Here is a 20,957-nt window from a genome sequence, read left to right as displayed (position 1 = left end):
ATTGTGTGGTGTGTGCCTCCCAGTTCGCCCATTTAGTAACCTCAGTCTGTTATTGGAGACTTTGTGGTCTAAAAACAGTAATTAACAATTACCAGTTCAAAATGGAAAATAAGATCATTTAGTGTATGTTTCCTTCAAAGGCACAGTGAGTCCAGATAGATTAGGCAGGTTGGGGGAATTTTTTTTATTTTAGGTTTCCCTAGGTTTTGAAAATTCTTTGTAAATTCTTTCATTTGAGTTCTGTGCTTGGCTATGCAGGGTTGTATTTTAATAGTTTTTTTAATCAATTATTTGGTTTTTCAAAATTATAAAGTATGTATATATCTAGTTTTCCAAAGAGCTTTAAGCTCAACATACTAGTTACTTGAGACAAATGAAATTTGAGGTGGGACATCTGCTTAAATGGAGAAGGAAATGGCAACCCACTCCAGTATTCTTGCCTGGGAAATCCCATGGACAGAGAAGCCTGGTGGTCTACCAGTCCATGGGGTCACAGAGTCAGACCCAACTGAGCGACTAAGCACAGCACATCTGCTTAAAACAATTTTAAGTGGTTCATAAGTTCTTTTGGCCTTTTTCTGTTTTAAAAAGCCTACCTGAAATTTATTATCCTGTAAAATACTTTAGCTCTGTAGTTTTAGGTAATCCCCAGATTTCATGTCTGAGTTATATGACTTTTATAGGATATCTCCTGTTATGTACTAGTACCCTAAGCTGGCTCCTGAGTTCAGTCCTTACTCTCTCATTCGAATAGAGATGATTTTCTGACCTAGCTGGCCGTGCTCACCTGCTGCCATGAGGCCCAGATGGGGCTGGGGAGCTGCCCTTGGGTCACAGGGCCACCCTGCATCCTGCGGCAGTACCCCGCCCTGTCGCAGCAGGCAGGACCAGTGTCTTTTCCCCGCTTCCAGAGCACAGCATGCCAGATGGGGCTGGCATCTTCCTCCCTGGCCCCGCATCCCTTCCAGCCTTTCTCTGTTCTGGGAGGGAGGCAATGAGACAGGACATTCAGAATAACAAGGCTGTTGCTGGGTGGGAACCAGGTGGGCGCTCCACCCAAGGAAGCCACAAGGTCTCCCTGGGAACCTGTTGTGGAAAAGGGAAGAAACACTTTTCCCCACACTAATCCCTGCTGAAGAATTAGTGTGGCACACGAGTGGCTGTTTAAAGACCGGAGGGAGGGATCCGAAGACTGTGGGGTGGGAGAGGCCTACCTTCTCAGGTCAGACAAAGGTCACAGAGATGACTGCTGGCCAGGGCCCGAGACCCTGGTGATGTGTCTCGCCTGCTCACACTAACCTCTGCTCTGCCTGAGGGTCCCCGAGCTCCTTGGACCTCAGTAAGGGATTGCCAGTTTCTGTTTTTGCTTTGGAATTTGGAATGAGATTGCCTCTGCCCCACCTCTACTTGTGTTTAGGTTTTAGATTTGGCTTTCAGACTTTGCTGTTCAGGAATAAATAACATACAGCAGGGAATTGTCAAGTAGTCACAAAAGAAATTGTGGGAATTCCCTCTGGTGGTGACTGAGTCTCTTAAGGTAATTATTTTAAAACATGACAGTTTGTGTGTACGTGTAGCATTGAGTTTGTTAGTATGAGTGCTTTTATTATTAATTAGCTCTCATGGAGCAAATGTTCATCAAAAGTCAAATGTTAGCTTCCATTATTAGGTTGGGCAGGAGCTTGCATTTTTTCCCCACAGTTCTGTCTCTGGCACCTGGAAGATTAGTTGGCAAATATTGGATATTGGATGCTCAGGGAACAGTTACTAAGTAAATGAAAAGAATAGTTTTTTTTGTTTTTTCGTTTTTCGACAGCAAGATATGTCATGTTGGAAGCAATAGGAGAAAACAAGAACCACTCGTATAATTTTTCAGAAAAGTAGAGACCGCTTGCTTTTTGATAAAATCGTTGTAGTTAAAAGTATTGTGCTGATTGACAAGTCTCTGGGAGGCAGTCGTGACTTGATCCCACTGAATTCAAATGGGCTCGGTGGCGGGGCTATGATGTGAGCAGGCAGTGAGAGTGGGCCCAGGATGGGCGTGGATTTGACGTGAGCATCGGGGTGGATACTGTTAATTCTCGGGTCTCGTCTGAGGACGTGAGAACCTTGCTCAGGGAGGTAGCGCTCAGCAGGTGGGCTGTCGGGGTGGGGGGCAGCCAGCCGGCTTGCCGAGGTCAGCCTGCGGGTGCCATGGAGCGAGGCTCTTTTCCGCAGCCTCCTTCATAGGGCAGCCAGCCGCTCCCTGAGCTGAGGTGCTCCTGCTCTCCCCTCGGGAGCACAGCACATGTGGGCTCACACGCTTTCCCTCATCACCTTTTCCACTTTTTACTTTGCAGTTTTTCAGGCCAGTGGCAAGTTGTAAGGCTAGGGCTGTGACTGTGGCCAGTGGCAAGTTGTAAGGCTAGGGCTGTGACTGTGGCCTTCACCAGGGTCACCAGCGCTCCACGTTTTAGTACCTTTGCTCTTCTGTTCTCTAAACCTACATGTTTTTCTACAGTTTATTTAGCTGAATCATTTGAGAGCAAGAAGCAGATCTTTGACTCCAAATATTTCAGTATGTGTTTCTTAAGAGCAAGGACATGATCTTAAATAACTATCATCTAATTGTCCACACAGGAAGCGTAACACTGCTGTAGTACTGTTTCCTAATGTGCGTCCCAGATTCACATACTGGCATCGTCCCCATGGTGTTCCTTTATTTTCCTGGTCTTGAGCCTGGTATAGGATCACACATTGCGTTTAGCTGGTGCATCTCTTTAGTCTCCTTTAATTTGTCACTCGGCTTTTTTTTGGTCTTTTATGACATTGGTATTTTTAAAAGTCAGTTTTATGTAATGGCCCTAAATTTGGGTTGGTTGGATTTTTTGCCTCATGATTAGTTTCAGTTTATGCTTTTTTTTTTTTTAAACAGGAGCACTGAAGAACTGACGTCAGTTCTTCTCAGCATTGCATGGTGTCGTTTTACCTGAGTTAGTGACGCTAATTACGTTGTCTGCACCAGATGTGCGCCCCTCCAAGGAGACTTTCTTTCCCTTTGTAGTTCACCCACAGCCTGTGGGAAGATGCTTGAAGGCTGTGTATGTCCTTACAGAGTTCCTCAGTGTTTCTAGCAGTCATTGATGGTTCTTTCCAGCACCAGGTATCACTGCGGTGGATGTCAAATGTTCATCTTCTGCATGTCCAAAGAAAATCTCCTCCTGCCTTATATTGTTAATGTGCGTAGTCGCTCAGTTGTGTCTGCCTCTTTGCAGCCCCATGGACTGCAGCCCCCCAGGCTCCTCTGTCCATGGGGATTTTCCAGGCAAGAATACTGGAGTGGGTTGCCATGCCTTCCTCCAGGGAATCTTCTCAACCCAGGGCTCGAAGCCAAGTCTCCCACACTGCAGGTGGATTCTTTACTGACTGAGCCACCAGGGAATGCGTTAATTTATATTAGTATAGATTAATTCTACATGTTACTCCATTATTCTCGCTTGTCATTTTAATGTTCAGATTGCCCTTCAGACTAGCTCCGGTATCCTTTGACATGCCTCTATTAGGTTATTTTTGGGGGGTGAGGGGATGAGAGGTCAGACTTCTTGAGTATAATTTACATGAAGTAAAATTGGTCCTGTTTATGTGTCTGATTTGATGTGTTTTGATAGTGCAGTTGTTTAACTGCTGCCACCACTGTGACAAAGAACGTCTTTCACGCCGTTAAGTTTCCCCTAGTCCCCTAGCGGTCAGTCCCTTTCCCTCCATCCTCACCCTTGGGCAGGCATCCATCTGATGTCTGTCCATACCTTTTGCTTGTTTCCAAAATATTACATACATGGAGTTATTGAATATACTGCCTTTTTTTGGTCTTTTGGGGCTTTCCCTTTGTCTGTTTATTTAACAGGAATGGGTAATAACATTTTGAGAAGCCTGGAAAGAGCACGTAAAAATATAAAGCCGTCTTAGAAAACACAACCCAGACATGACCTTTTTCTGTAATTATATTGTAAATCATGATAAGAAAGGCCATCGTCCCTTGTTCTGTTCCTGCCCTCAGGCCTCTCATGTTGTAACAGATGGTCCACCAGGTACAGTGTGTTCAGTGTTGTCCCTTTAGAAAGTTATAATCTGAAAAGATTACAGATCTCCTGGCAAGAGTATCTTATTGCCTATTACGCAGCTTCTTTAATGTAGTGTAGACTTTGAGTCCATGCGTTGTATGTATCAGTAGTTTATTTCTTATTTCTGAGTAGTATTCCATTGTCTGAATTCACCACAACTTACTCATCCATTTCCCAGCTGAAGAACATTTTCATGGTTTTTAGTGATTATGATTAAAGCGATCACGTACATGTATCATCTCATAATCACCAACAACTGAAAACCATGAAGATGCTCTTCAGCAGAGAAATGGATGAATTCAGTTCAGTTCAGTTGCTCAGTTGTGTCCGATTCTTTATGACCCCATGAATCACAGCACGCCAGGCCTCCCTGTCCATCACCAACTCCCAGAGTTCACTCAAATTCATGTCCATTGAGTAAGTGATGCCATCCAGCCATCTCATCCTCTTTCGTCCCCTTCTCCTCCTGCCCCCAATCCCTCCCAGCATCAGAGTCTTTTCCAATGAGTCAGCTCTTTGCATGAGGTGACCAAAGTACTGGAGCTTCAGCTTTAGATCAGTCCCAGGGCTGATCTCCTTTAGAATGGACTGGTTGGATCTCCTTGCAGTCCAAGGGACTCTCAAGAGTCTTCTCAACACCACAGTTCAAAAGCATCAATTCTTCGGCGCTCAGCCTTCTTCACAGTCCAACTCTCACATCCATACATGACCACAGAACCATAGCCTTGACTAGATGGACCTTTGTTGGCAAAGTAACGTCTCTGCTTTTTAATATGCTGTCTAGGTTGGTCATAACTTTCCTTCCAAGGAGTAAGCGTCTTTTAATTTCATGGCTGCAATCACCATCTGCAGTGATTTTGGAGCCCCCAAAAATAAAGTCTGCCACTGTTTCCACTGTTTCCCCATCTATTTGCCATGAAGTGATGGGACTGGATGCCATGATCTTCGTTTTCTGAATGTTGAGCTTTAAGCCAACTTTTTCACTCTCCTGTTATAAGGGTGGTGTCATCTGCATATCTGAGGTTATTGATATTTCTCCCAGCAATCTTGATTCCAGCTTGTGTTTCTTCAGCCCAGCGTTTCTCATGATGGACTCTGCATAGAAGTGAAATAAGCAGGGTGACTATATACAGCCTTGGTGTACTCCTTTTCCTATTTGGAATCAGTCTGTTGTTCCATGACCAGTTCTAACTGTTGCTTCCTGACCTGCATACAGATTTCTCGAGAGGCAGGTCAGATGGTCAGGTATTTCCCTCTCTTTCAGAATTTTCCACAGTTTATTGTGATCCGCACAGTCAAAGACTTTGGCATAGTCAGTAAAGCAGAAATAGATGTTTTTCTGGAACTCTCTTGCTTTTTCGATGATCCAGCAGATGTTGGCAGTTTGATCTCTGGTTCCTCTGCCTTTTCTAAAACCAGCTTGAACATCTGGAAGTTCACGGTTCACGTATTTCTGAAGCCTGGCTTGGAGAATTTTGAGCATCACTTTACTAGCGTGAGAGATGAGTGCAATTGTGCGATAGTTTGATCATTCTTTGGCATTGCCTTTCTTTGGGATTGGAATGAACACTGACCTTCTCCAGTCCTGTGGCCACTGCTGAGTTTTCCAAATTTGCTGGCATATTGAGTGCAGCACTTTCACAGCATCATCTTTCAAGATTTGAAAGAGCTCCACTGGAATTCCATCACCTCCACTAGCTTTGTTCGTAGTGATGCTTTCTAAGGCCCACTTGACTTCACATTCCAGGATGTCTGGCTCTAGGTCAGTGATCACACCATCGTGATTATCTTGGTTGTGAAGATCTTCTTTGTATAGTTCTTCTGTATGTTCTTGCCACCTCTTCTTAATATCTTCTGCTTCTGTTAGGTCCATACCATTTCTGTCCTTTATCGAGCCCATCTTTGCATGAAATGTTCTCTTGGTATCTCTAATTTTCTTGAAGAGATCTCCAGTCTCTCCCATCTGTTGTTTTTCTCTATATCTTTGCATTGATCGCTGAGGAAGGCTTTCTTATCTCTCCTTGCTACTCTTTGGAACTCTGCATTCAAAAGGTAAATCTTTTCTTTTCTCCTTTGCTTTTGGCTTCTCTTCTTTTCACAGCTATTTGTAAGGCCTCCTCAGACAGCCATTTTGCTTTTTTGCATTTCTTTTCCATGGGGATAGTCTTGATCCCTGTCTCCTGTACAATGTTACGAACCTCTGTCCATAGTTCATCAGGCACTCTATCTATCAGATCTAGTCCCTTAAATCTATTTGTCACTTCCACTGTATAATCATAAAGAATTTGATTTAGGTCATACCTGAATGGTCTAGTGGTTTTCCCTACTTTCTTCAATTTAAGTCTGAATTTGGCAATAAGGAGTTCATGGTCTGAGCCACAGTCAGCTCCCCGTCTTGTTTTTGCTGACTGTATAGACCTTCTCCATCTTTGGCTGCAAAGAATATAATCAGTCTGATTTTGGTGTTGACCTTCTGGTGATGTCCATGTGTAGAGTCTTCTTTTGTGTTGTTGGAAGAGGGTGTTTGCTATGACCAGTGCGTTCTCTTGGCAAAACTGTATTAGTCTTTGCCCTGCTTCATTCTGTATTCCAAGGCCAAATTTGCCTGTTACTCCAGGTGTTTCTTGACTTCCTACTTTTGCATGCCAGTCCCCCATAATGAAAAGGACATCTTTTTTGGGTGTTAGTTCTAAAAGGTCTTGTAGGTCTTCATAGAACCGTTCAACTTTAGCTTCTTCAGCGTTACTGGTTGGGGCAGAGACTCGGATTACTGTGATATTGAATGGTTTGCCTTGGACACGAACAGAGATCATTCCGTCATTTTTGAGATTGCATCCAAGTACTGGATTTCGGACTCTTTTGTTGACCATGATGGCCACTCCATTTCTTCTGAGGGATTCCTGCCTGCAGTAGTAGATATAATGGTCATCTGAGTTAAATTCACCCATTCCAGTCCATTTCAGTTCGCTGATTCCTAGAATGTCGACATTCACTCTTGCCATCTCTTGTTTGACCACTTCCAATTTGCCTTGATTCATGGACCTGACATTCCAGGTTCCTATGCAATACTGCTCTTTACAGCATCGGACCTTGATTCTATCACCAGTCACATCCACAGCTGAGTATTGTTTTTGCTTTGGCTCCATCCCTTCATTCTTTCTGGAGTTATTTCTCCACTGATCTCCAGTAGCATACTGGGCACTTATTGACCTGGGGAGTTCCTCTTTCCGTATCCTATCATTTTGCCTTTTCATACTATTCATGGGGTTCTCAAGGCAAGAATACTGAAGTGGTTTGCCATTCCCTTGTCCAGAGGACCACATTCTGTCAGACCTCTCCACCATGACCCACCTGTCTTGGGTGGCCCCACGGGCATGGCTTAGTTTCATGGAGTTAGACAAGGCTGTGGTCCTAGTGTGATTAGATTGACTAGTTTTCTGTGAGTATGGTTTCAGTGTGTCTGCCCTCTGAAGCCTCTCGCAACCCCTACCGTCTTACTTGGGTTTCTCCTACCTTGGACATGGGGTATCTCTTCACGGCTGCTCCAGCAAAGCGCAGCCACTGCTCCTTACCTTGGACGAGGGGTATCTCCTCACCGCCGCCCCTTCTGACCTTGAACGTGGAGTGAATAAGTTGTGGTGAATCCAGACAGTAGAATACTACTCAGAAATAAGATGAGCTACTGATTCATACAACATATGGACTCAAAATCTGCACTACATTAAAGAAGCCACATAAAGGGCAACAAGATACTTGTATACATGGGCTTTCGTGACAGCTCAGTTGGTAAAGAATCCATCTGCAACGGAGGAGACCCCAGTTCGATTCCTGGGTTGGGAAGATCTGTTGGAAAAGAGATAGGCTACCCACTCCAGTATTCTTGGGCTTCCCTTGTGGCTCAGCTGGTAAAGAATCCACCTGCAATGCGGGAGACCTGAGTTCAATCCCTGGGTCAGGAAGAGTCTCTGGAGGAGGGTATGGCAACCCATTCCAATATTCTTGGCTGGAGAATCCCCGTGGACAGAGGAGCCTGGTGGGCTACAGTCCATGGGGTTGCAGAGAGTCGGACACGACTGAGCTACTTGAAAGCACAGCACTGTCCGTGTGTGGGGGCTTTGGTGGTTCTGTGCCCTCTCTCACACTCAGTGTGGTCCGTTTCTAGTTGGTGTGTAGTCGTAACTTACGGTTTTAATTTTTATCTCCCTGCATACTAGCAGTATTGAGCATGTTTTTCATACGCCTGTTTACCATCTGTACATCTTCTTTGGAGAAGTGTCTGTTCTTATCTTTTGTCAGGGTTTTGAGTTATCTTTTATTATTGGATTTTATATGTTCTTTATATATTCTGAATACAGTTCTTTTCTCAGATAGGTATTTTCCAAGTATTTTCTCCCAGTCTGTGGCTTGTCTTTTCATTTTTAAACAGTATTTTCCCAAAAAGCAAAAATAATTTAATTTTGGAGCAGTCTAGTTTGCTAAATTTTTCTTTTATGGCTCATGGTGGTTGTGATCCATCTGAGATAATTTGCCAAATCTAAGGTCCTTCTCCTTTGTTTTCTTCTAGAAGTTTTGTCTCTTAAGTTTAGATTTATGGTTCATTTTGAGTTATACTTTTTATGTGTACCGTGAGGTAATAGGCAAGGTTTTTTTTTCTTTTGTGTTTTGTATTTGGAGGTCTTAGTGTCCGTGTGTGCTGGCTCTCAACTCCCCTTTTCCGACTTTGAGAGACCTTCATTCCTTTGTGATACAACAGTGTTTTCACCTTACTTGGAACTTTCCCTGTTCTAACTTTGGCCCTGGCAGAAATGGAAATTCGAATACAAATGGTCTCAACTGTTCTTCCAAGGAGTTCTGGTTCCCTTTAACAGAGTGGCATGTAAGGGCTGGACTGAGGGGAGGTTAGCTTGTTGCTGCTGCAAGTCATTGCTTCCAGACCCTGTTAGCAGAAGATGGCACTAGGAGATAGGTACGCTGTTGACAGAACCACAGGTTCATCCCTCTGCTTTCAGTCCATCATCACAGGGCTCTTCCTCGGTTTCATTCCTCCACGTTTGGATCTTTTCCCATCATGAGACTCGGGCTCCCAACAACATCAATATATTTATCCACACCCTCACCCGCAAGCGTCCTAAGTAAAGTCCAAGTTATCTGAGCTTTTTATCTGCACACTGAACGTGTCTTCAGAGCATTGCTTTCGTGACTTGACTATTCTTCCTCTATGCTAAAGTCTATTATATAGTGAATGTAGGTATCTTAAGTGCACAGCCTACTACATTTTAGTGTGTGTTAAAAAAAAAAAAGTTCATTACCCAGATCAAGATATGGAACTTTATCATAACCTCTGTAAGTCCCTGTGCCCCATTCCACCCAGAAACAGCTGCTTTCTGCAGTCTCTGTAGCCGTGTTTTCTGTGTTCTTAGACTTCGCGTACAGTACGGATTGTTTGCTGTTAGGTCCCATCCACATGTTTCAGTAGTTTGATGCCAAGTGCTGTTCCCCTGTACGAATGGAGTGCAGCGTGTCCGTTGCTCTGTTGGTGGACACTGGATCGTTGGGAACTGCTGTGAATGAGGCTGCTGAGTCGTCCTGGGTGCATGTGCAGCCAGAGCTGCTAGGTCAGAGGGCAGGTGTTCATGTAAAAATTATCAAACTATTTCCCAAAGTGATACACTTCTACCACTGGCTCCCTGTCTTTGCCAAGAGTGCCTGTTGAAGTATTTTTTTAATTGAGTATTTGTCTTTTTATTATTGACTTGTAGGATTTCTTTCAGTGTTCTGGGTATAATTCTTTTGTTTGGTACATATATTGCAAATATTCTCTCTCATACTCTGAGTTCCCTTTTTTACCTCTTTCCCCTCCCCCCCCCAAGATTTTAAACTTTTTATTTTATATTGGGGTATGTAGGCAGTTAACAATGTTGTGGTTGTTTCAGGTAGACAGCAAAGGGACTCAGCCATACATATGCATGTATCCATTCTTCCCCAAACTCCCCCTTTTTTACTTTTTAAATATTATCTTTTGATGAGCAGTATTTTAATTTTGAGGAATTCTAATTTTACTTTATGGTTTGTGTCCAAGAATTCTTTGCCAGCCTCATGGTCATGAAGTTTTCTCTTATGTTTTCTTCTGAAAGCTATTTTATAGTTTTAACTTTCATATTTGTGTCTGTTTTAGCTTAATTTTTGTTTTGGGTAGAATTTGAGATCTTGGTTATCTAGTTGCTCCAGTGGCATTAAAAAAAGAGAGGGACTTTGCTTTTGCTTTGGTTCGTGTTTGCTGAACATCAAGAGGCTGTATATGTGCAGGTCTCTTTCTGCATTCTGGTTTATTGATCTATTGGTTTATCGCTAAACAATACCATGATGTCACAGATTCTGTAACTACAGGACGTCTTGACGTTTGGTATTGTAAGTCTGATAACTCAGTTGTTCTTTTCAAGGGTATCTTTCCTAATGTAGGTTGGATTTGATTTTTATCTTCCTTCTGTGTGATTACGTAATCACTTTAATATAAAGTTAGGTTTCTGTTCATAATCCATTTTAGTATTTTCCCCCATTTCTCTTGGCTTACATTTTTAATATGTGTAATAGTAAATGGTCCAAAGTGTCAAAACTACACAAAAAGATTCTCAAAAGTGTCCTCTTGTTCGCCTACCCCAGTCCGTCCCCCCACCTACTGTAGGAAACTGTTTAATTCCACTGGTTTGTGCTTTATCCTTCCTGAGTTTCCTTTTGCAAAAAAAGAAGCATATAAACACATACGTATGTCTATTTATGTGTGTGTATGTATATATAGATTTAATACGCCGCACCTTTTTTTGTTTAAACACTCTTTGCAGTTTGCTTTCTTTACTTACCAAGTGCTAGAAATCACTTTACGTGTTTGGAGATTTTCTCATTCCTTTTTATAGCTCAGAGCAGCCAGTATTTAATAAGCTTGGTCTTGGCTGGTGGCTCAGCGCAAACATTAAACTTGAACTCTCAGTGCTGCGTTTATTTCTGGGCTTTGCTGGGCTAGCTGCCTTGCTGCCATTTGCAGGGGAGCACGCTAAACTCAGGACCGTCTGTGATCCTGGGTGGTGGAGGTAGAAAATGGTGCCCTGTTCCATGGTTCTTTTGGACTCATCAGACCTGAGAACTTTAACAAGTAGGGGGGTAAAAGAAATGGGGAAAAAAGCATTCAGAATTCTCCACGTTGACACTGCCTTCATTTAGTGAGTCTTGTCCTTACGCGCCCTTTCCCGGCTGCCACGCTGAGCAGTGTGCCTCGCAGCCGGTAATGCGTGTCTGTCACGCTTTCACTCAGTCTTTCCCTCCAACACAGGTTGCCCGGGAGAGCGGCCCACCCCACATGAAGAGCTTTGTGACCAGGGTGTCGGTTGGGGAGTTTGTGGGGGAAGGTGAAGGGAAGAGCAAGAAGATTTCAAAGAAAAATGCTGCTATAGCTGTTCTCGAGGAGCTGAAGAAGTTACCACCCCTGCCTACAGTGGAGCGGGTGAAGCCTAGAATCAAAAAGAAAACAAAATCCATAGTCAGGGTAAGAACGTGCCTGAAAGAAGAGGGCGTTTCCATTGCCTGAAGACAGCTGGGGGTTTGCAAGGCTGGTGAGAGAGGCAGGGCACCGGCCTGCACACGCCCGCCTCGCGAGTCCTTCTGGGGCCGCCTGGTGCCGCGCCCAGGAGCCCCGGGTCTCGCAGTGCCAGGCTCGGCGGAGGCCCTGGGTGTGGACCCCGCGAGCAGCTGTGGTCATCTGCGGGGAGAGGAAACACGGCTGCTTGTCTTGTGCCCGCTGCACGGTTCTGCGTGAGCGGGAGACTCCTGGGCAGAGGGGTGTCCGGGGCGGCCAGGAGTCAGACGCGTACAGTACAGTACCTTCTGCTAGGCTTTTGAGTCATGCTCGTGAGCCATTCAAGCATTGCACTGTCCCCCAGCCTCCCAGGGAAGGGAGGGTCCCTATGGGGCGTTTAGGAGTGCCAGGGTCCGTTTTGCTGTCATTGTCCGTACAGTCTCACGTTGTGTCAGAATACAAGTTTTTCTGACACACGACTTAGCATTCTTTGCGTAGGAACGTTAGGAATATATATATATTTTATATAAATATAAATGATCTCTGGAGTTTGAGTCATTGTTAAGAAAGCTGGAAACCCATCCTTATAATGTAGGCTTTGGGGTAGTTTTAGGGAGTGTTTGTTAAGTTTTTTTACCTCTTCATTTATTATCATCCATTGACTTACTGTTCAAAAGCACACATTACAACGATGCTTGCCTACTCATGATGAATGGTGACATTGGTTTGCTAAGAAGACCTAAAATCACCTCAGAGCAATCAAAATCATTGAGGTATCTTTCAATGAAAAAAAAAAATTTTTTTTTAATGTGATTAATTCTCAGCCATTAGATCAACATAGAGGTGTTCAGCTGTCGTGTCCCAGTCTCTGAATCGGCAGGGTCTTCTCTGTGACTAACTCAGCACATGGTTTCTACCCGGACTGTTTCTCAGCTACAGGGCGGCCCCGAGTGTGGCCAGGGGATGAACCCGATCAGCAGACTGGCCCAGATCCAGCAGGCGAAGAAGGAGAAGGAGCCGGAGTACCTGCTGCTCGCCGAGCGGGGCCTTCCGCGACGCAGGGAGTTTGTCATGCAGGTGGGCCAGCCGGGCTGTGGGCGTCCTCCCGTCTCGGCCGGAAGCGGTCCAGGGCCGGGCCCCTCCCCCAGGAGGCCGGGCCCAGTGCGTCGCCCTGCCACCCAGTGTTTCTAAGATCACTGCTTGCCGTAACTTGATGCCTTAACACCTGCTGCACAGCACACGTGCTGCTGTGTCAGCAGGAAGGCGCCTGTTTCTTCTTTGTTACCCCTCAGAGGTTTATATTGTCTTATAAACTGTGTAAAGGATCTATTCCCGCTCCTCCTGATCCTTCCGTAGGATCTGGAATCCATGGACTGGGGTTACACTTCAGATTGTGCAGAGGGAACAGTTACTCTTACAGGCAGCTGAATTTGTGATGGGAATTTCATAGTGTTTTCTGGAGAAAAACAGAAAACTCTGTGCAGCAGTTTAGAGCTCATAGAGCACCAGCAGTTAGCCTGGTGTCTCACTCCACTGTCAGGGCAAGAAGAGGAATGATCCTTCCACATACAAGAGACAACTGCAGCATGCTCAGTAATTTGCCCAGAGTCAGATGGCTGGTGGATGCCAGGTTGGGATTCAACCTCATAGCTCTCCTCACAGGCCAGGGTTTCCTTAACGTTTGTGACACGGGGCTTTTGGTTTTGGTCTGTCGTCAAGACCCGCTTCCCAGGTGGCCTGGTGGTAAAGAACCCGCTTGCCAATGCAGGAGACACAGGTTCAATCCCTGGGTCGGGAAGAGTCTCTGGAGAAGGAAATGGCAACCCACTCCACTAGTCTCACCTAGACAGTCCCATGGAGAGGACCCCTGGCAGGCTACAGCCCGTGGGGTCACAGAGTCAGACACGGCTGAGTGACTCACACACAGCAGCAACAAGACCAGCTTGGAAGGGGATGCTGAGCTGTGGTGTGCTGGTGTGTTTAACGTAACGGCCGCTGTTAGGGGAGGCAGTTAGTTTAATAATAACTACCTTTAACCGCCAGCCCTCCAACCAATTCCTCAGTGTTTCATGATGCGCTCTTGCGGGCTGGTGCAAACCAGCTCCAGGGCAGCACTGTGAAGCCATACGGGTTCTGATCATTGTGGCTTCTCTTCCGTTCCTGGCGGGTCTTTATTCTGAAGGTTTGAGCACTGATCCGAGTCCTGCCTTCCGTATGCAGGTCAAGGTGGGAAACCACACGGCAGAAGGCTCAGGCACCAACAAGAAGGTGGCCAAACGCAACGCGGCCGAGAACATGCTGGAGATCCTCGGTTTCAAAGTCCCGCAGGCCCAGCCCTCCAAACCTGCCCTCAAGTCAGAGGAGAAGGTGCGCTCGGGCTCTGTGTCCTTCTAACTGCAGGATGACCTGCTCAGCTCATCTGCGGGGCCTCTGGCTCCTCCAGGGCAGCGCTTTGGGGCACGGCCGCCTCCTCTGGCTGCAGAGCCGCCGTGCTGAGCAGGGTCTTGGCCGTTGCACCTCTGCAGGGTGCCCGGGAGGGGAGGTGCGTGTCCACGGCTCCAGGCATGGCGCTGGGTTAGGTCGTTACTGCGCCAGTGTCTTTGTGCTGTGGGACGCTTTGCTGGAGGGCAGCTTGCTCCAAACCAGTGTATGATTCTATCATTTGTGCTCCTAGAATGAGGCCTCCATAAAGGACTCATCAACCTTAGGCTTTTGTTGTAGAGCAGGCTTTAGTTTTCCTGGGACATGGGGATAGCGAGATGTTAGATCCAGGGCCAGATCATAGTCTCAGCCTGTGGTTTCTTTTTCATTATGAATTGAACATTAGATAGAAATGATCCCATGTTGAAAATTGCACTTCTGCCGAGGTTGGTAAGCAGGACCTGCAACGAAAGCTGTGGCTGACCTTGTTTCCAGACACTGGATGGTCCTTTTGGGATAAACTTGAAAATACCAGAACTGATTGAGTTCTGTCGGCCAGTGCTGTCAGCAGAGACAGATGGATGGCATCAGCTGTGGCCACATAGTTAATAACGGGGATCCCAAGCACTCACCAGAGAACCTGTGGAGATCCTGGACTTGGCTTTGGGGGCTTTCATTCCAAAATCTTGCAGGGCATCACAGGCACCTTTGTCTTCCCAGAAAGGAGACTGCTGTGTTTGGCATAATTTTTATTGTGTAATATTTTCCCCCTCTATTTGTTAACCTTTGATTTGTCACCTTATCCTTTAGTTGGACATTTGCTTCAGGAAATAGTCTTTATTTAATTGTTTAGCATCAACCTAAAAGTTTCTTTCTTGGTCAGCTCTATCAGTCTCATATCTTCTGGCTCTTTCCCGTTAAACGTTCCCCTCTCCTCTCTTGAGCACAGAGCAGAGGCCCCTCTGTTAGATGCTGTTCACGGACAGGCTGACGTGGCTGCATGTGTGCCTGGGGAGGAGACAGGGGCTCTGCTGGGGGGCACGTTGCACAGGCCTTCCTGCCTGTGCCCTCTTATTTAAAAGTTAATAAACCAAGAGTTGTTGGTTGGAGTTTGTGTAGTTTTGAACAGCAGGAACTAATTTTTGAACGGTTTCATTGATGCTCATGGCCTTTTTTCTTTTTTTAAGACACCTATAAAGAAACCAGGGGATGGAAGAAAAGTAACCTTTTTTGAACCTGGCTCTGGGGATGAAAATGGGACTAGTAAGTGTGATGTTAACACTGTCCTGATCTGATTGTGCTTCTGGCCTTTGCGTGGTTCCCGGTGGTAGCAGGTACCTGGTGAGCGAGGTACAGAGTTTGGTGTTGGGCTCCGCCTTGTCCCTGTGCTGTGCTGAGGGCGGGCCAGGGTGGGGCTATGTAACATTTTTCCAGGCAGTTGATTTGTCCTTGTCCCTCTGCAGGCAATAAAGAAGATGAGTTTAGGATGCCTTATCTTAGTCATCAGCAGCTGCCTGCTGGAATCCTTCCCATGGTGCCCGAGGTTGCCCAGGCAGTAGGAGTCAGTCAAGGACATCACACCAAAGATTTCGCCAGGGTAGCTCCGAATCCTGCCAAGGCCACGGTAACTGCCATGATAGCCCGAGAATTGTTGTATGGGGGCACCTCGCCTACAGCCGAGACCATTTTAAAGAGTAACATCTCTTCAGGCCACGCACCCCACGGACCTCTGACGAGACCCTCTGAGCAGCTGGACTATCTGTGCACAGTCCAGGGATTCCAGGTAACCGTTCAGCCCGAGCTGTGCGGTCTGTACCTCTGTGGTCCTCTCTGGTTTCTCTGAGAATCAAGTACCTTGTTTTTTAAAGCAAGCTGTTGGTCTAGGTGGATGGTTGGGGGATGCCTGGTGAAGGGTGATTCTGAGGAACGGAGGAGGCATGGGAAGTGTTAGAACCCTGGACAGTAAGAATATCCTCAATCTTTGGTGAATTTTAAAATTCCAGGGCAACCATAATAATGAAGCCTCTAATCCAGTGGTCGTTACAAATTTAGACTTTAGTGAGAACAGATGTGTTGTGCTGGCCCTTTCCAGGGCTAGGAAGGGACACGGGTTCTTCCAGACCAGGGTTTTTGAGTAGATGTCTAGATTCTTCGGAGATTCTGGAAGCTGAGGCTCTGGTATCATGCCTGCCCCTTCACAGCAGGCCCCACGGATGGCCTTTCGTGCCTGCAGAGCAGGAGCTGGTGTAGACACGCTGGGCTGAGACAGGGGCACAGACCCAGAGCCACAGCCCTGCGCCCCCTCGACCTCGCCTCCTCTCCCAGTCCCTCGCCTCAGCTCTCTTTTCCCTTGTAGGTTGAATACAAAGACTTCCCCAAAAACAACAAGAACGAATTTGTATCTCTTATCAACTGCTCCTCTCAGCCGCCCCTGATCAGCCACGGTATCGGGAAGGACGTGGAGTCCTGCCACGACATGGTGCGTCCCCCACGCGGGGCCCGGCCCCAGCTTGCTGCTGGCCTCAGAGACAGGGAGAGGGTTGTCCGCGGACTGTGGGGACAGTTGGCTGTTCTGTGGATGTCATATTTCTGAAGACTGCTCCTAGATTACTGGCACGATGTCTCATTCTGTCAGAACTCAGGGGCTTTGGCCAACCCTCTCCTGCCTTTCCTTGCTGACCTGAGGGGGACCCGAATCTTGAAAGGCTCCAGATACTGAATTCATTTCACCTCTGACCAGAACAAGGAATTGCAGCCCCAAGTTCTAGCAGCTTAGACTCTCATTTTAATGTTCTGTTCAGATGAAATTGTTACTGTTAAGAAATATTAAAACCAAGAAAAGGAATTGATTAAATTAATAGACATAAACTATGGTATATTCATCTAATGGAATATAATGCATTCATGATATGTCACTGAGGGGATGTATTCTAATGCTAACACAGAAACAGAGGTTTTACATTAAAGTGGGGATATAAAATTTGTAGTCTGGTGACCACAGGATGAAAATACTGTAATGTGATACATAATAAAATTAACAGAGGGTATGATTCAGTGAGGTAACCCTGGATAACTTTGTACATTTATATTTTTAATTAAAGATGCACGCGTGAGAGGGTTATTCAGTGGCCCGTGTATTTTCTTGGGCAGGAGAAGCCTCGGGTCGCTGTGCAATGTCGTGTACTCGAGTCCTGAGCGGTGGCCACGGTTTGACTTTGACTTTTCATTCTCACCAGGCTGCACTGAACATTTTAAAGTTGCTGTCTGAGTTGGACCAACAGAATACAGAGATGCCAAGAACAGGAAATGGACCAATGTCTGTGTGAGTGAGCTGATTTACTTGGAAAGGCAGTTCTCTTCCTCATTTGCATTAAATTCAAATTGTCTGCTCAACTTCCTGGGAAACACTTGCTGATTTAGCCACTTTCTGTCCCTTTCCCCTGAAAGTTTCCAGGTTTCGGGCAGAGGTGCCACCTTTAAAGAAAAGAAATGTGTGACTAGGTAGCACAGTCACAGGGTGCGAGTCACAACCATGTACAAGGCGGCGAGCCCCGCCCTCACGCGGCCCGCGCGCTCTGCTTGCCAGGGCCCCCGCCAGGGCCCGTCTGTGCCAGTTCCTTGTGCACCTTTCCTATGTTTTGTTTTTAATGCAAATACATTTCTTTCCTTATTTTCTTCCTTTCCCCCCTGGAGATAACATACTATCTACCCATTCTCTTGTTTGCTGTTGGCTCTTGATTGTATGTGTTGGTTGCTCAGTCATATCTGATTCTTGGTGACCCCATGGATTACATAGCCCACCAGGCTCCTCCGTCCATGGACTTCTCCAGGTCAGAACACTGGAGTGGGCAGCCTATAGCTTCTCCAGGGAATCTTCCCAACCCAGGGATCAAACCTGGGTCTCCTGCATTGCAGGCAGATTCTTTACCAGCTGAGCCACAAGGAAAGCCCAGGAACACTGGAGTGGGTAGCCTATGCCTTCTCCAGCGGATCTTCCTGACCCAGGAATTGAACCCAGGTCTCTGGCATTGCAGGCAGATTCTTTACCAGCTGAGCTAGCAGGGAAGCGCCCTCCAGCCCCCAGTGTGCATCAGCTATCATAAACTGGGGCCTGAATAGCAGGCTTCTTGATGTCTGCTCATTCCATTTTTAACATGGCTTAATTCTCTTAAATTTTAAAACTTAGATCATTTTCATGTTTTTCTTCCTTAAAGGTGTGGGAGGTGCTGAACTTTATCTGGCCATGAATCATTGAAAAATCCCAACATGTATACTGAATATGCTGAAACTGCTTTGAACATTTGGAATTTCTGATACCTCCAGTGGGCCGAGAGACACGATGGGTAAAGGCCTGGAGATGGCAGTGGTGAAGACGGCGGGGCCGGAGGAGGCAGCGGCGTGGATGGGGGCGCGTGGCTGTGGCTGCTGGGGGCCGGGCGGTCTGCAGCCGCCCCTGGCTCCCTTGGGAAACCGCAGGCCTGTGCCCCAGGCAGCCTAGTGTTGGTTTTGGTGGGGTTTTTTTGTTTGTTTGTTTTGGGTGTTTTTTTTTTTTTCTTGCTGTGCGAAAGAAGAAACAGAAAGCACCGCCCCTTCTCAGACTGGCTCACTCGGAACACTTTGGGACAAACCCTGGACACCCGCGCTGGAGAGAGAGGGCTGAAAGCCCCAGAGAAAATCACATACGCTTCCTGCTGGGCCGCAGCTGACCTCGGCACGCTCTGGCCCACGCCTCCCGCGGTACCCACACTGTCGCCACTGCTCTCTTCCAGGAGAGATATGTATTCTTATAGTTTCATTATTTTCTTTTGATTGAAATGACACTATATAAATTTTCATTCGAGAGTTTCTCAGTTGTATCTAGTTACATAGCACAGTTTAGAAACTTGTCTGAGACGGACTTTATCAGTAATCTAACCGGCAAAGATCATATCCGTGTGTGTGTGTGGTTATACACTTTTATTTCATTTGACTTAACCCAGGACCATTTCAGTGATGCAAATTGTGTGCCCTCTGGTTTAGCTGAAACAGTCCTGGCCTTGATGAAACCTTGATGAAGTCTCCCACAGTGGTATAAATTGGACAACTTAGGAATTTTAAACTTTAACCGATCATTTGGTTCCTTTTCTATTTTATTTTTTTGTTAATGCAGCAGGATTTAAATGAACTTTGGTCTTTGTTTTAAAGATTAGTAAACAAATTGTGTGTATATAATACAACTCTTGAGGACACACCGCTCTCACTACACTACAGGATATGGTCTCCATGTAGCACATCTACAACTGCAGATTGATCTTCCTTGAGTGCTTTATACTGTTGATTACATCTCCATGAGGGCTGGAAAGAATAGCCCATGTTTCTCTCTCTAACTGTTGCTTCTGAAGTCGTGTTGCTGTGCACAGAGATGTGTGCGGCGAGGTCCCGCGTAACAGCCCAGGTGACAAGCACGGCAGCCTGGCGGGTTAAGCACTGCTTGGACTCGTTGCTTATGCCGGAATTGTTTCTCCCCATGGAATGTAAGTAAGACTTAGTGTTTGTCACCAATAAATGGTAATACTAAATTTTTTTTTTTGTTAATTTATTCTCAAATGCCACTACTGCTAGGTTGGTCCTTCCCAACCTGCCCCTGACCCCTTTTTTATTTTTAAGAGAAAAACTTTGTAATGCTTGTGATTCCATTTGGGCAAAATTCTGAAGATCTGAAATAACTTTATATCAAACCATTGATCAATAAACAGCTACTAATGAACGTGTGGTCCTGTCGAGCAGTAACTGAAGAAGGGAAGATGTGAGGGTATGAAGTATGGTGCTGGGGGCGGAGCTGCCAGCGAGGGGCGCGTGGAGCTTGTTGCTAGTGGGCTGTTGGGGAAGAGCATCTGTATCTGTCTATATGTACACACCTGTCTATATGTACACACGCCTGCTGATGCCTCCGGCACCTCGGCATTCTTCAGCCTTCCCTGCTGCGTGTTTTTATTTGGCTGCGTTGGGTCGTGCAGGATCTTTCACTGTGGCGTTTGGACTCTCTGGTGCGAGCTCAGTTGTGGGCTTAGTTCCCCAATCAGGGATCAAACCTGTGTCCCCTACACGGCAAGTTGGAGTCTTAACCACTGGACCGCCAGTTAAGTCCCTTGGCTAATTTTTCAACTGTGTATTGGTTCCAGCTGCCAAAGTCTTACGCGGGAAATGACCTAAGATTCCCCTGGGCCTTCGTTTTTCTGTGCGTGTCCCCTGGTCCAGGTACGTTTGCCTGTCTGTCCTGTATGCCAAGCATATGCTCACTGGGTGGATTCAGAATGCGTACCTGAAAACGCTTCTCTGGATTGTAATAATTTTGTCGACTGGCTCCTTGGGTTCACGGATAAGAATAGTGTAAACCAGGCTGAACCCAGCTAAGAAACCTGGGAACACTCAGACCTCCCACAGCCCAGGGACCGTGACTTCCGGAACAGTGGGTGGCTAAGGGGGGCTTAAGCCTAGACTGTGTGGGCAGCCAGGTAAGCGTGTCCGAGATCCCCAATGCCAGAGTGGGCCCAGACCCGGCCTGGTTCTCTCTGCAGTGGTTTGTCATCGCTCCCCGCAGCCAGGCAGCGTTTTCCCGAGGCCCCGGAGGCGGGACAGCCCGGTAGATGGTGGTTGTGTGTGGCCATATCTTCTGTGCTGTGAAAAGCGCCTGTAACTAGATCACCTGGTGAAGGGCCCAGATGTTTTAACGGGTGGACGCTGGTCCAGAAGCAGCTCCGCAGCGTGCAGGGCTGGTACTGCTTAGTCAGCACCTTCCACCGTTCTGCAGCCCAGGCGGATGCTTAGTCAGCACCTTCCACCGTTCTGCAGCCCAGGCGGATGCCATTTCATAGTCCCCCCTCTCGGGG

At 46.5% G+C, this 20,957-nt stretch overlaps 1 protein-coding gene across 14 annotated transcripts in view; it reads left to right on the top strand.

Moving 5' to 3' along the window:
* The window catches only part of STAU1 (staufen double-stranded RNA binding protein 1), a 61,904-nt gene extending 42,070 nt beyond the window's left edge, over nt 1–19,834 (top strand). For 10 of the 14 annotated variants that reach the window (XM_070801855.1, XM_070801854.1, XM_070801852.1 and 7 more), the window contains 8 exons: nt 11,407–11,637; nt 12,601–12,744; nt 13,888–14,034; nt 15,276–15,351; nt 15,552–15,871; nt 16,445–16,567; nt 17,325–17,410; nt 18,303–19,834. In XM_070801855.1, the coding sequence (XP_070657956.1) occupies nt 11,407–11,637; nt 12,601–12,744; nt 13,888–14,034; nt 15,276–15,351; nt 15,552–15,871; nt 16,445–16,567; nt 17,325–17,410; nt 18,303–18,318 (1,143 nt within the window). In that variant the 3' untranslated portion in view covers nt 18,319–19,834. The remainder of the gene's footprint in view (nt 1–11,406; nt 11,638–12,600; nt 12,745–13,887; nt 14,035–15,275; nt 15,352–15,551; nt 15,872–16,444; nt 16,568–17,324; nt 17,411–18,302) is intronic. The other 4 variants (XM_070801856.1, XM_070801851.1, XM_070801848.1 and 1 more) reach the window with 2 other exon arrangements.
* Nucleotides 19,835–20,957: the final 1,123 nt, after the last annotated feature.

Source organism: Bos indicus, chromosome 13 (genome assembly GCF_029378745.1).
Source record: "Bos indicus isolate NIAB-ARS_2022 breed Sahiwal x Tharparkar chromosome 13, NIAB-ARS_B.indTharparkar_mat_pri_1.0, whole genome shotgun sequence".
In the NCBI taxonomy this organism is placed as follows: Eukaryota; Metazoa; Chordata; class Mammalia; order Artiodactyla; family Bovidae; genus Bos; species Bos indicus.
The sequence above is the reverse complement of the archived record's forward strand: the minus strand, read 5'-3'. Positions and strand labels throughout refer to the sequence as shown.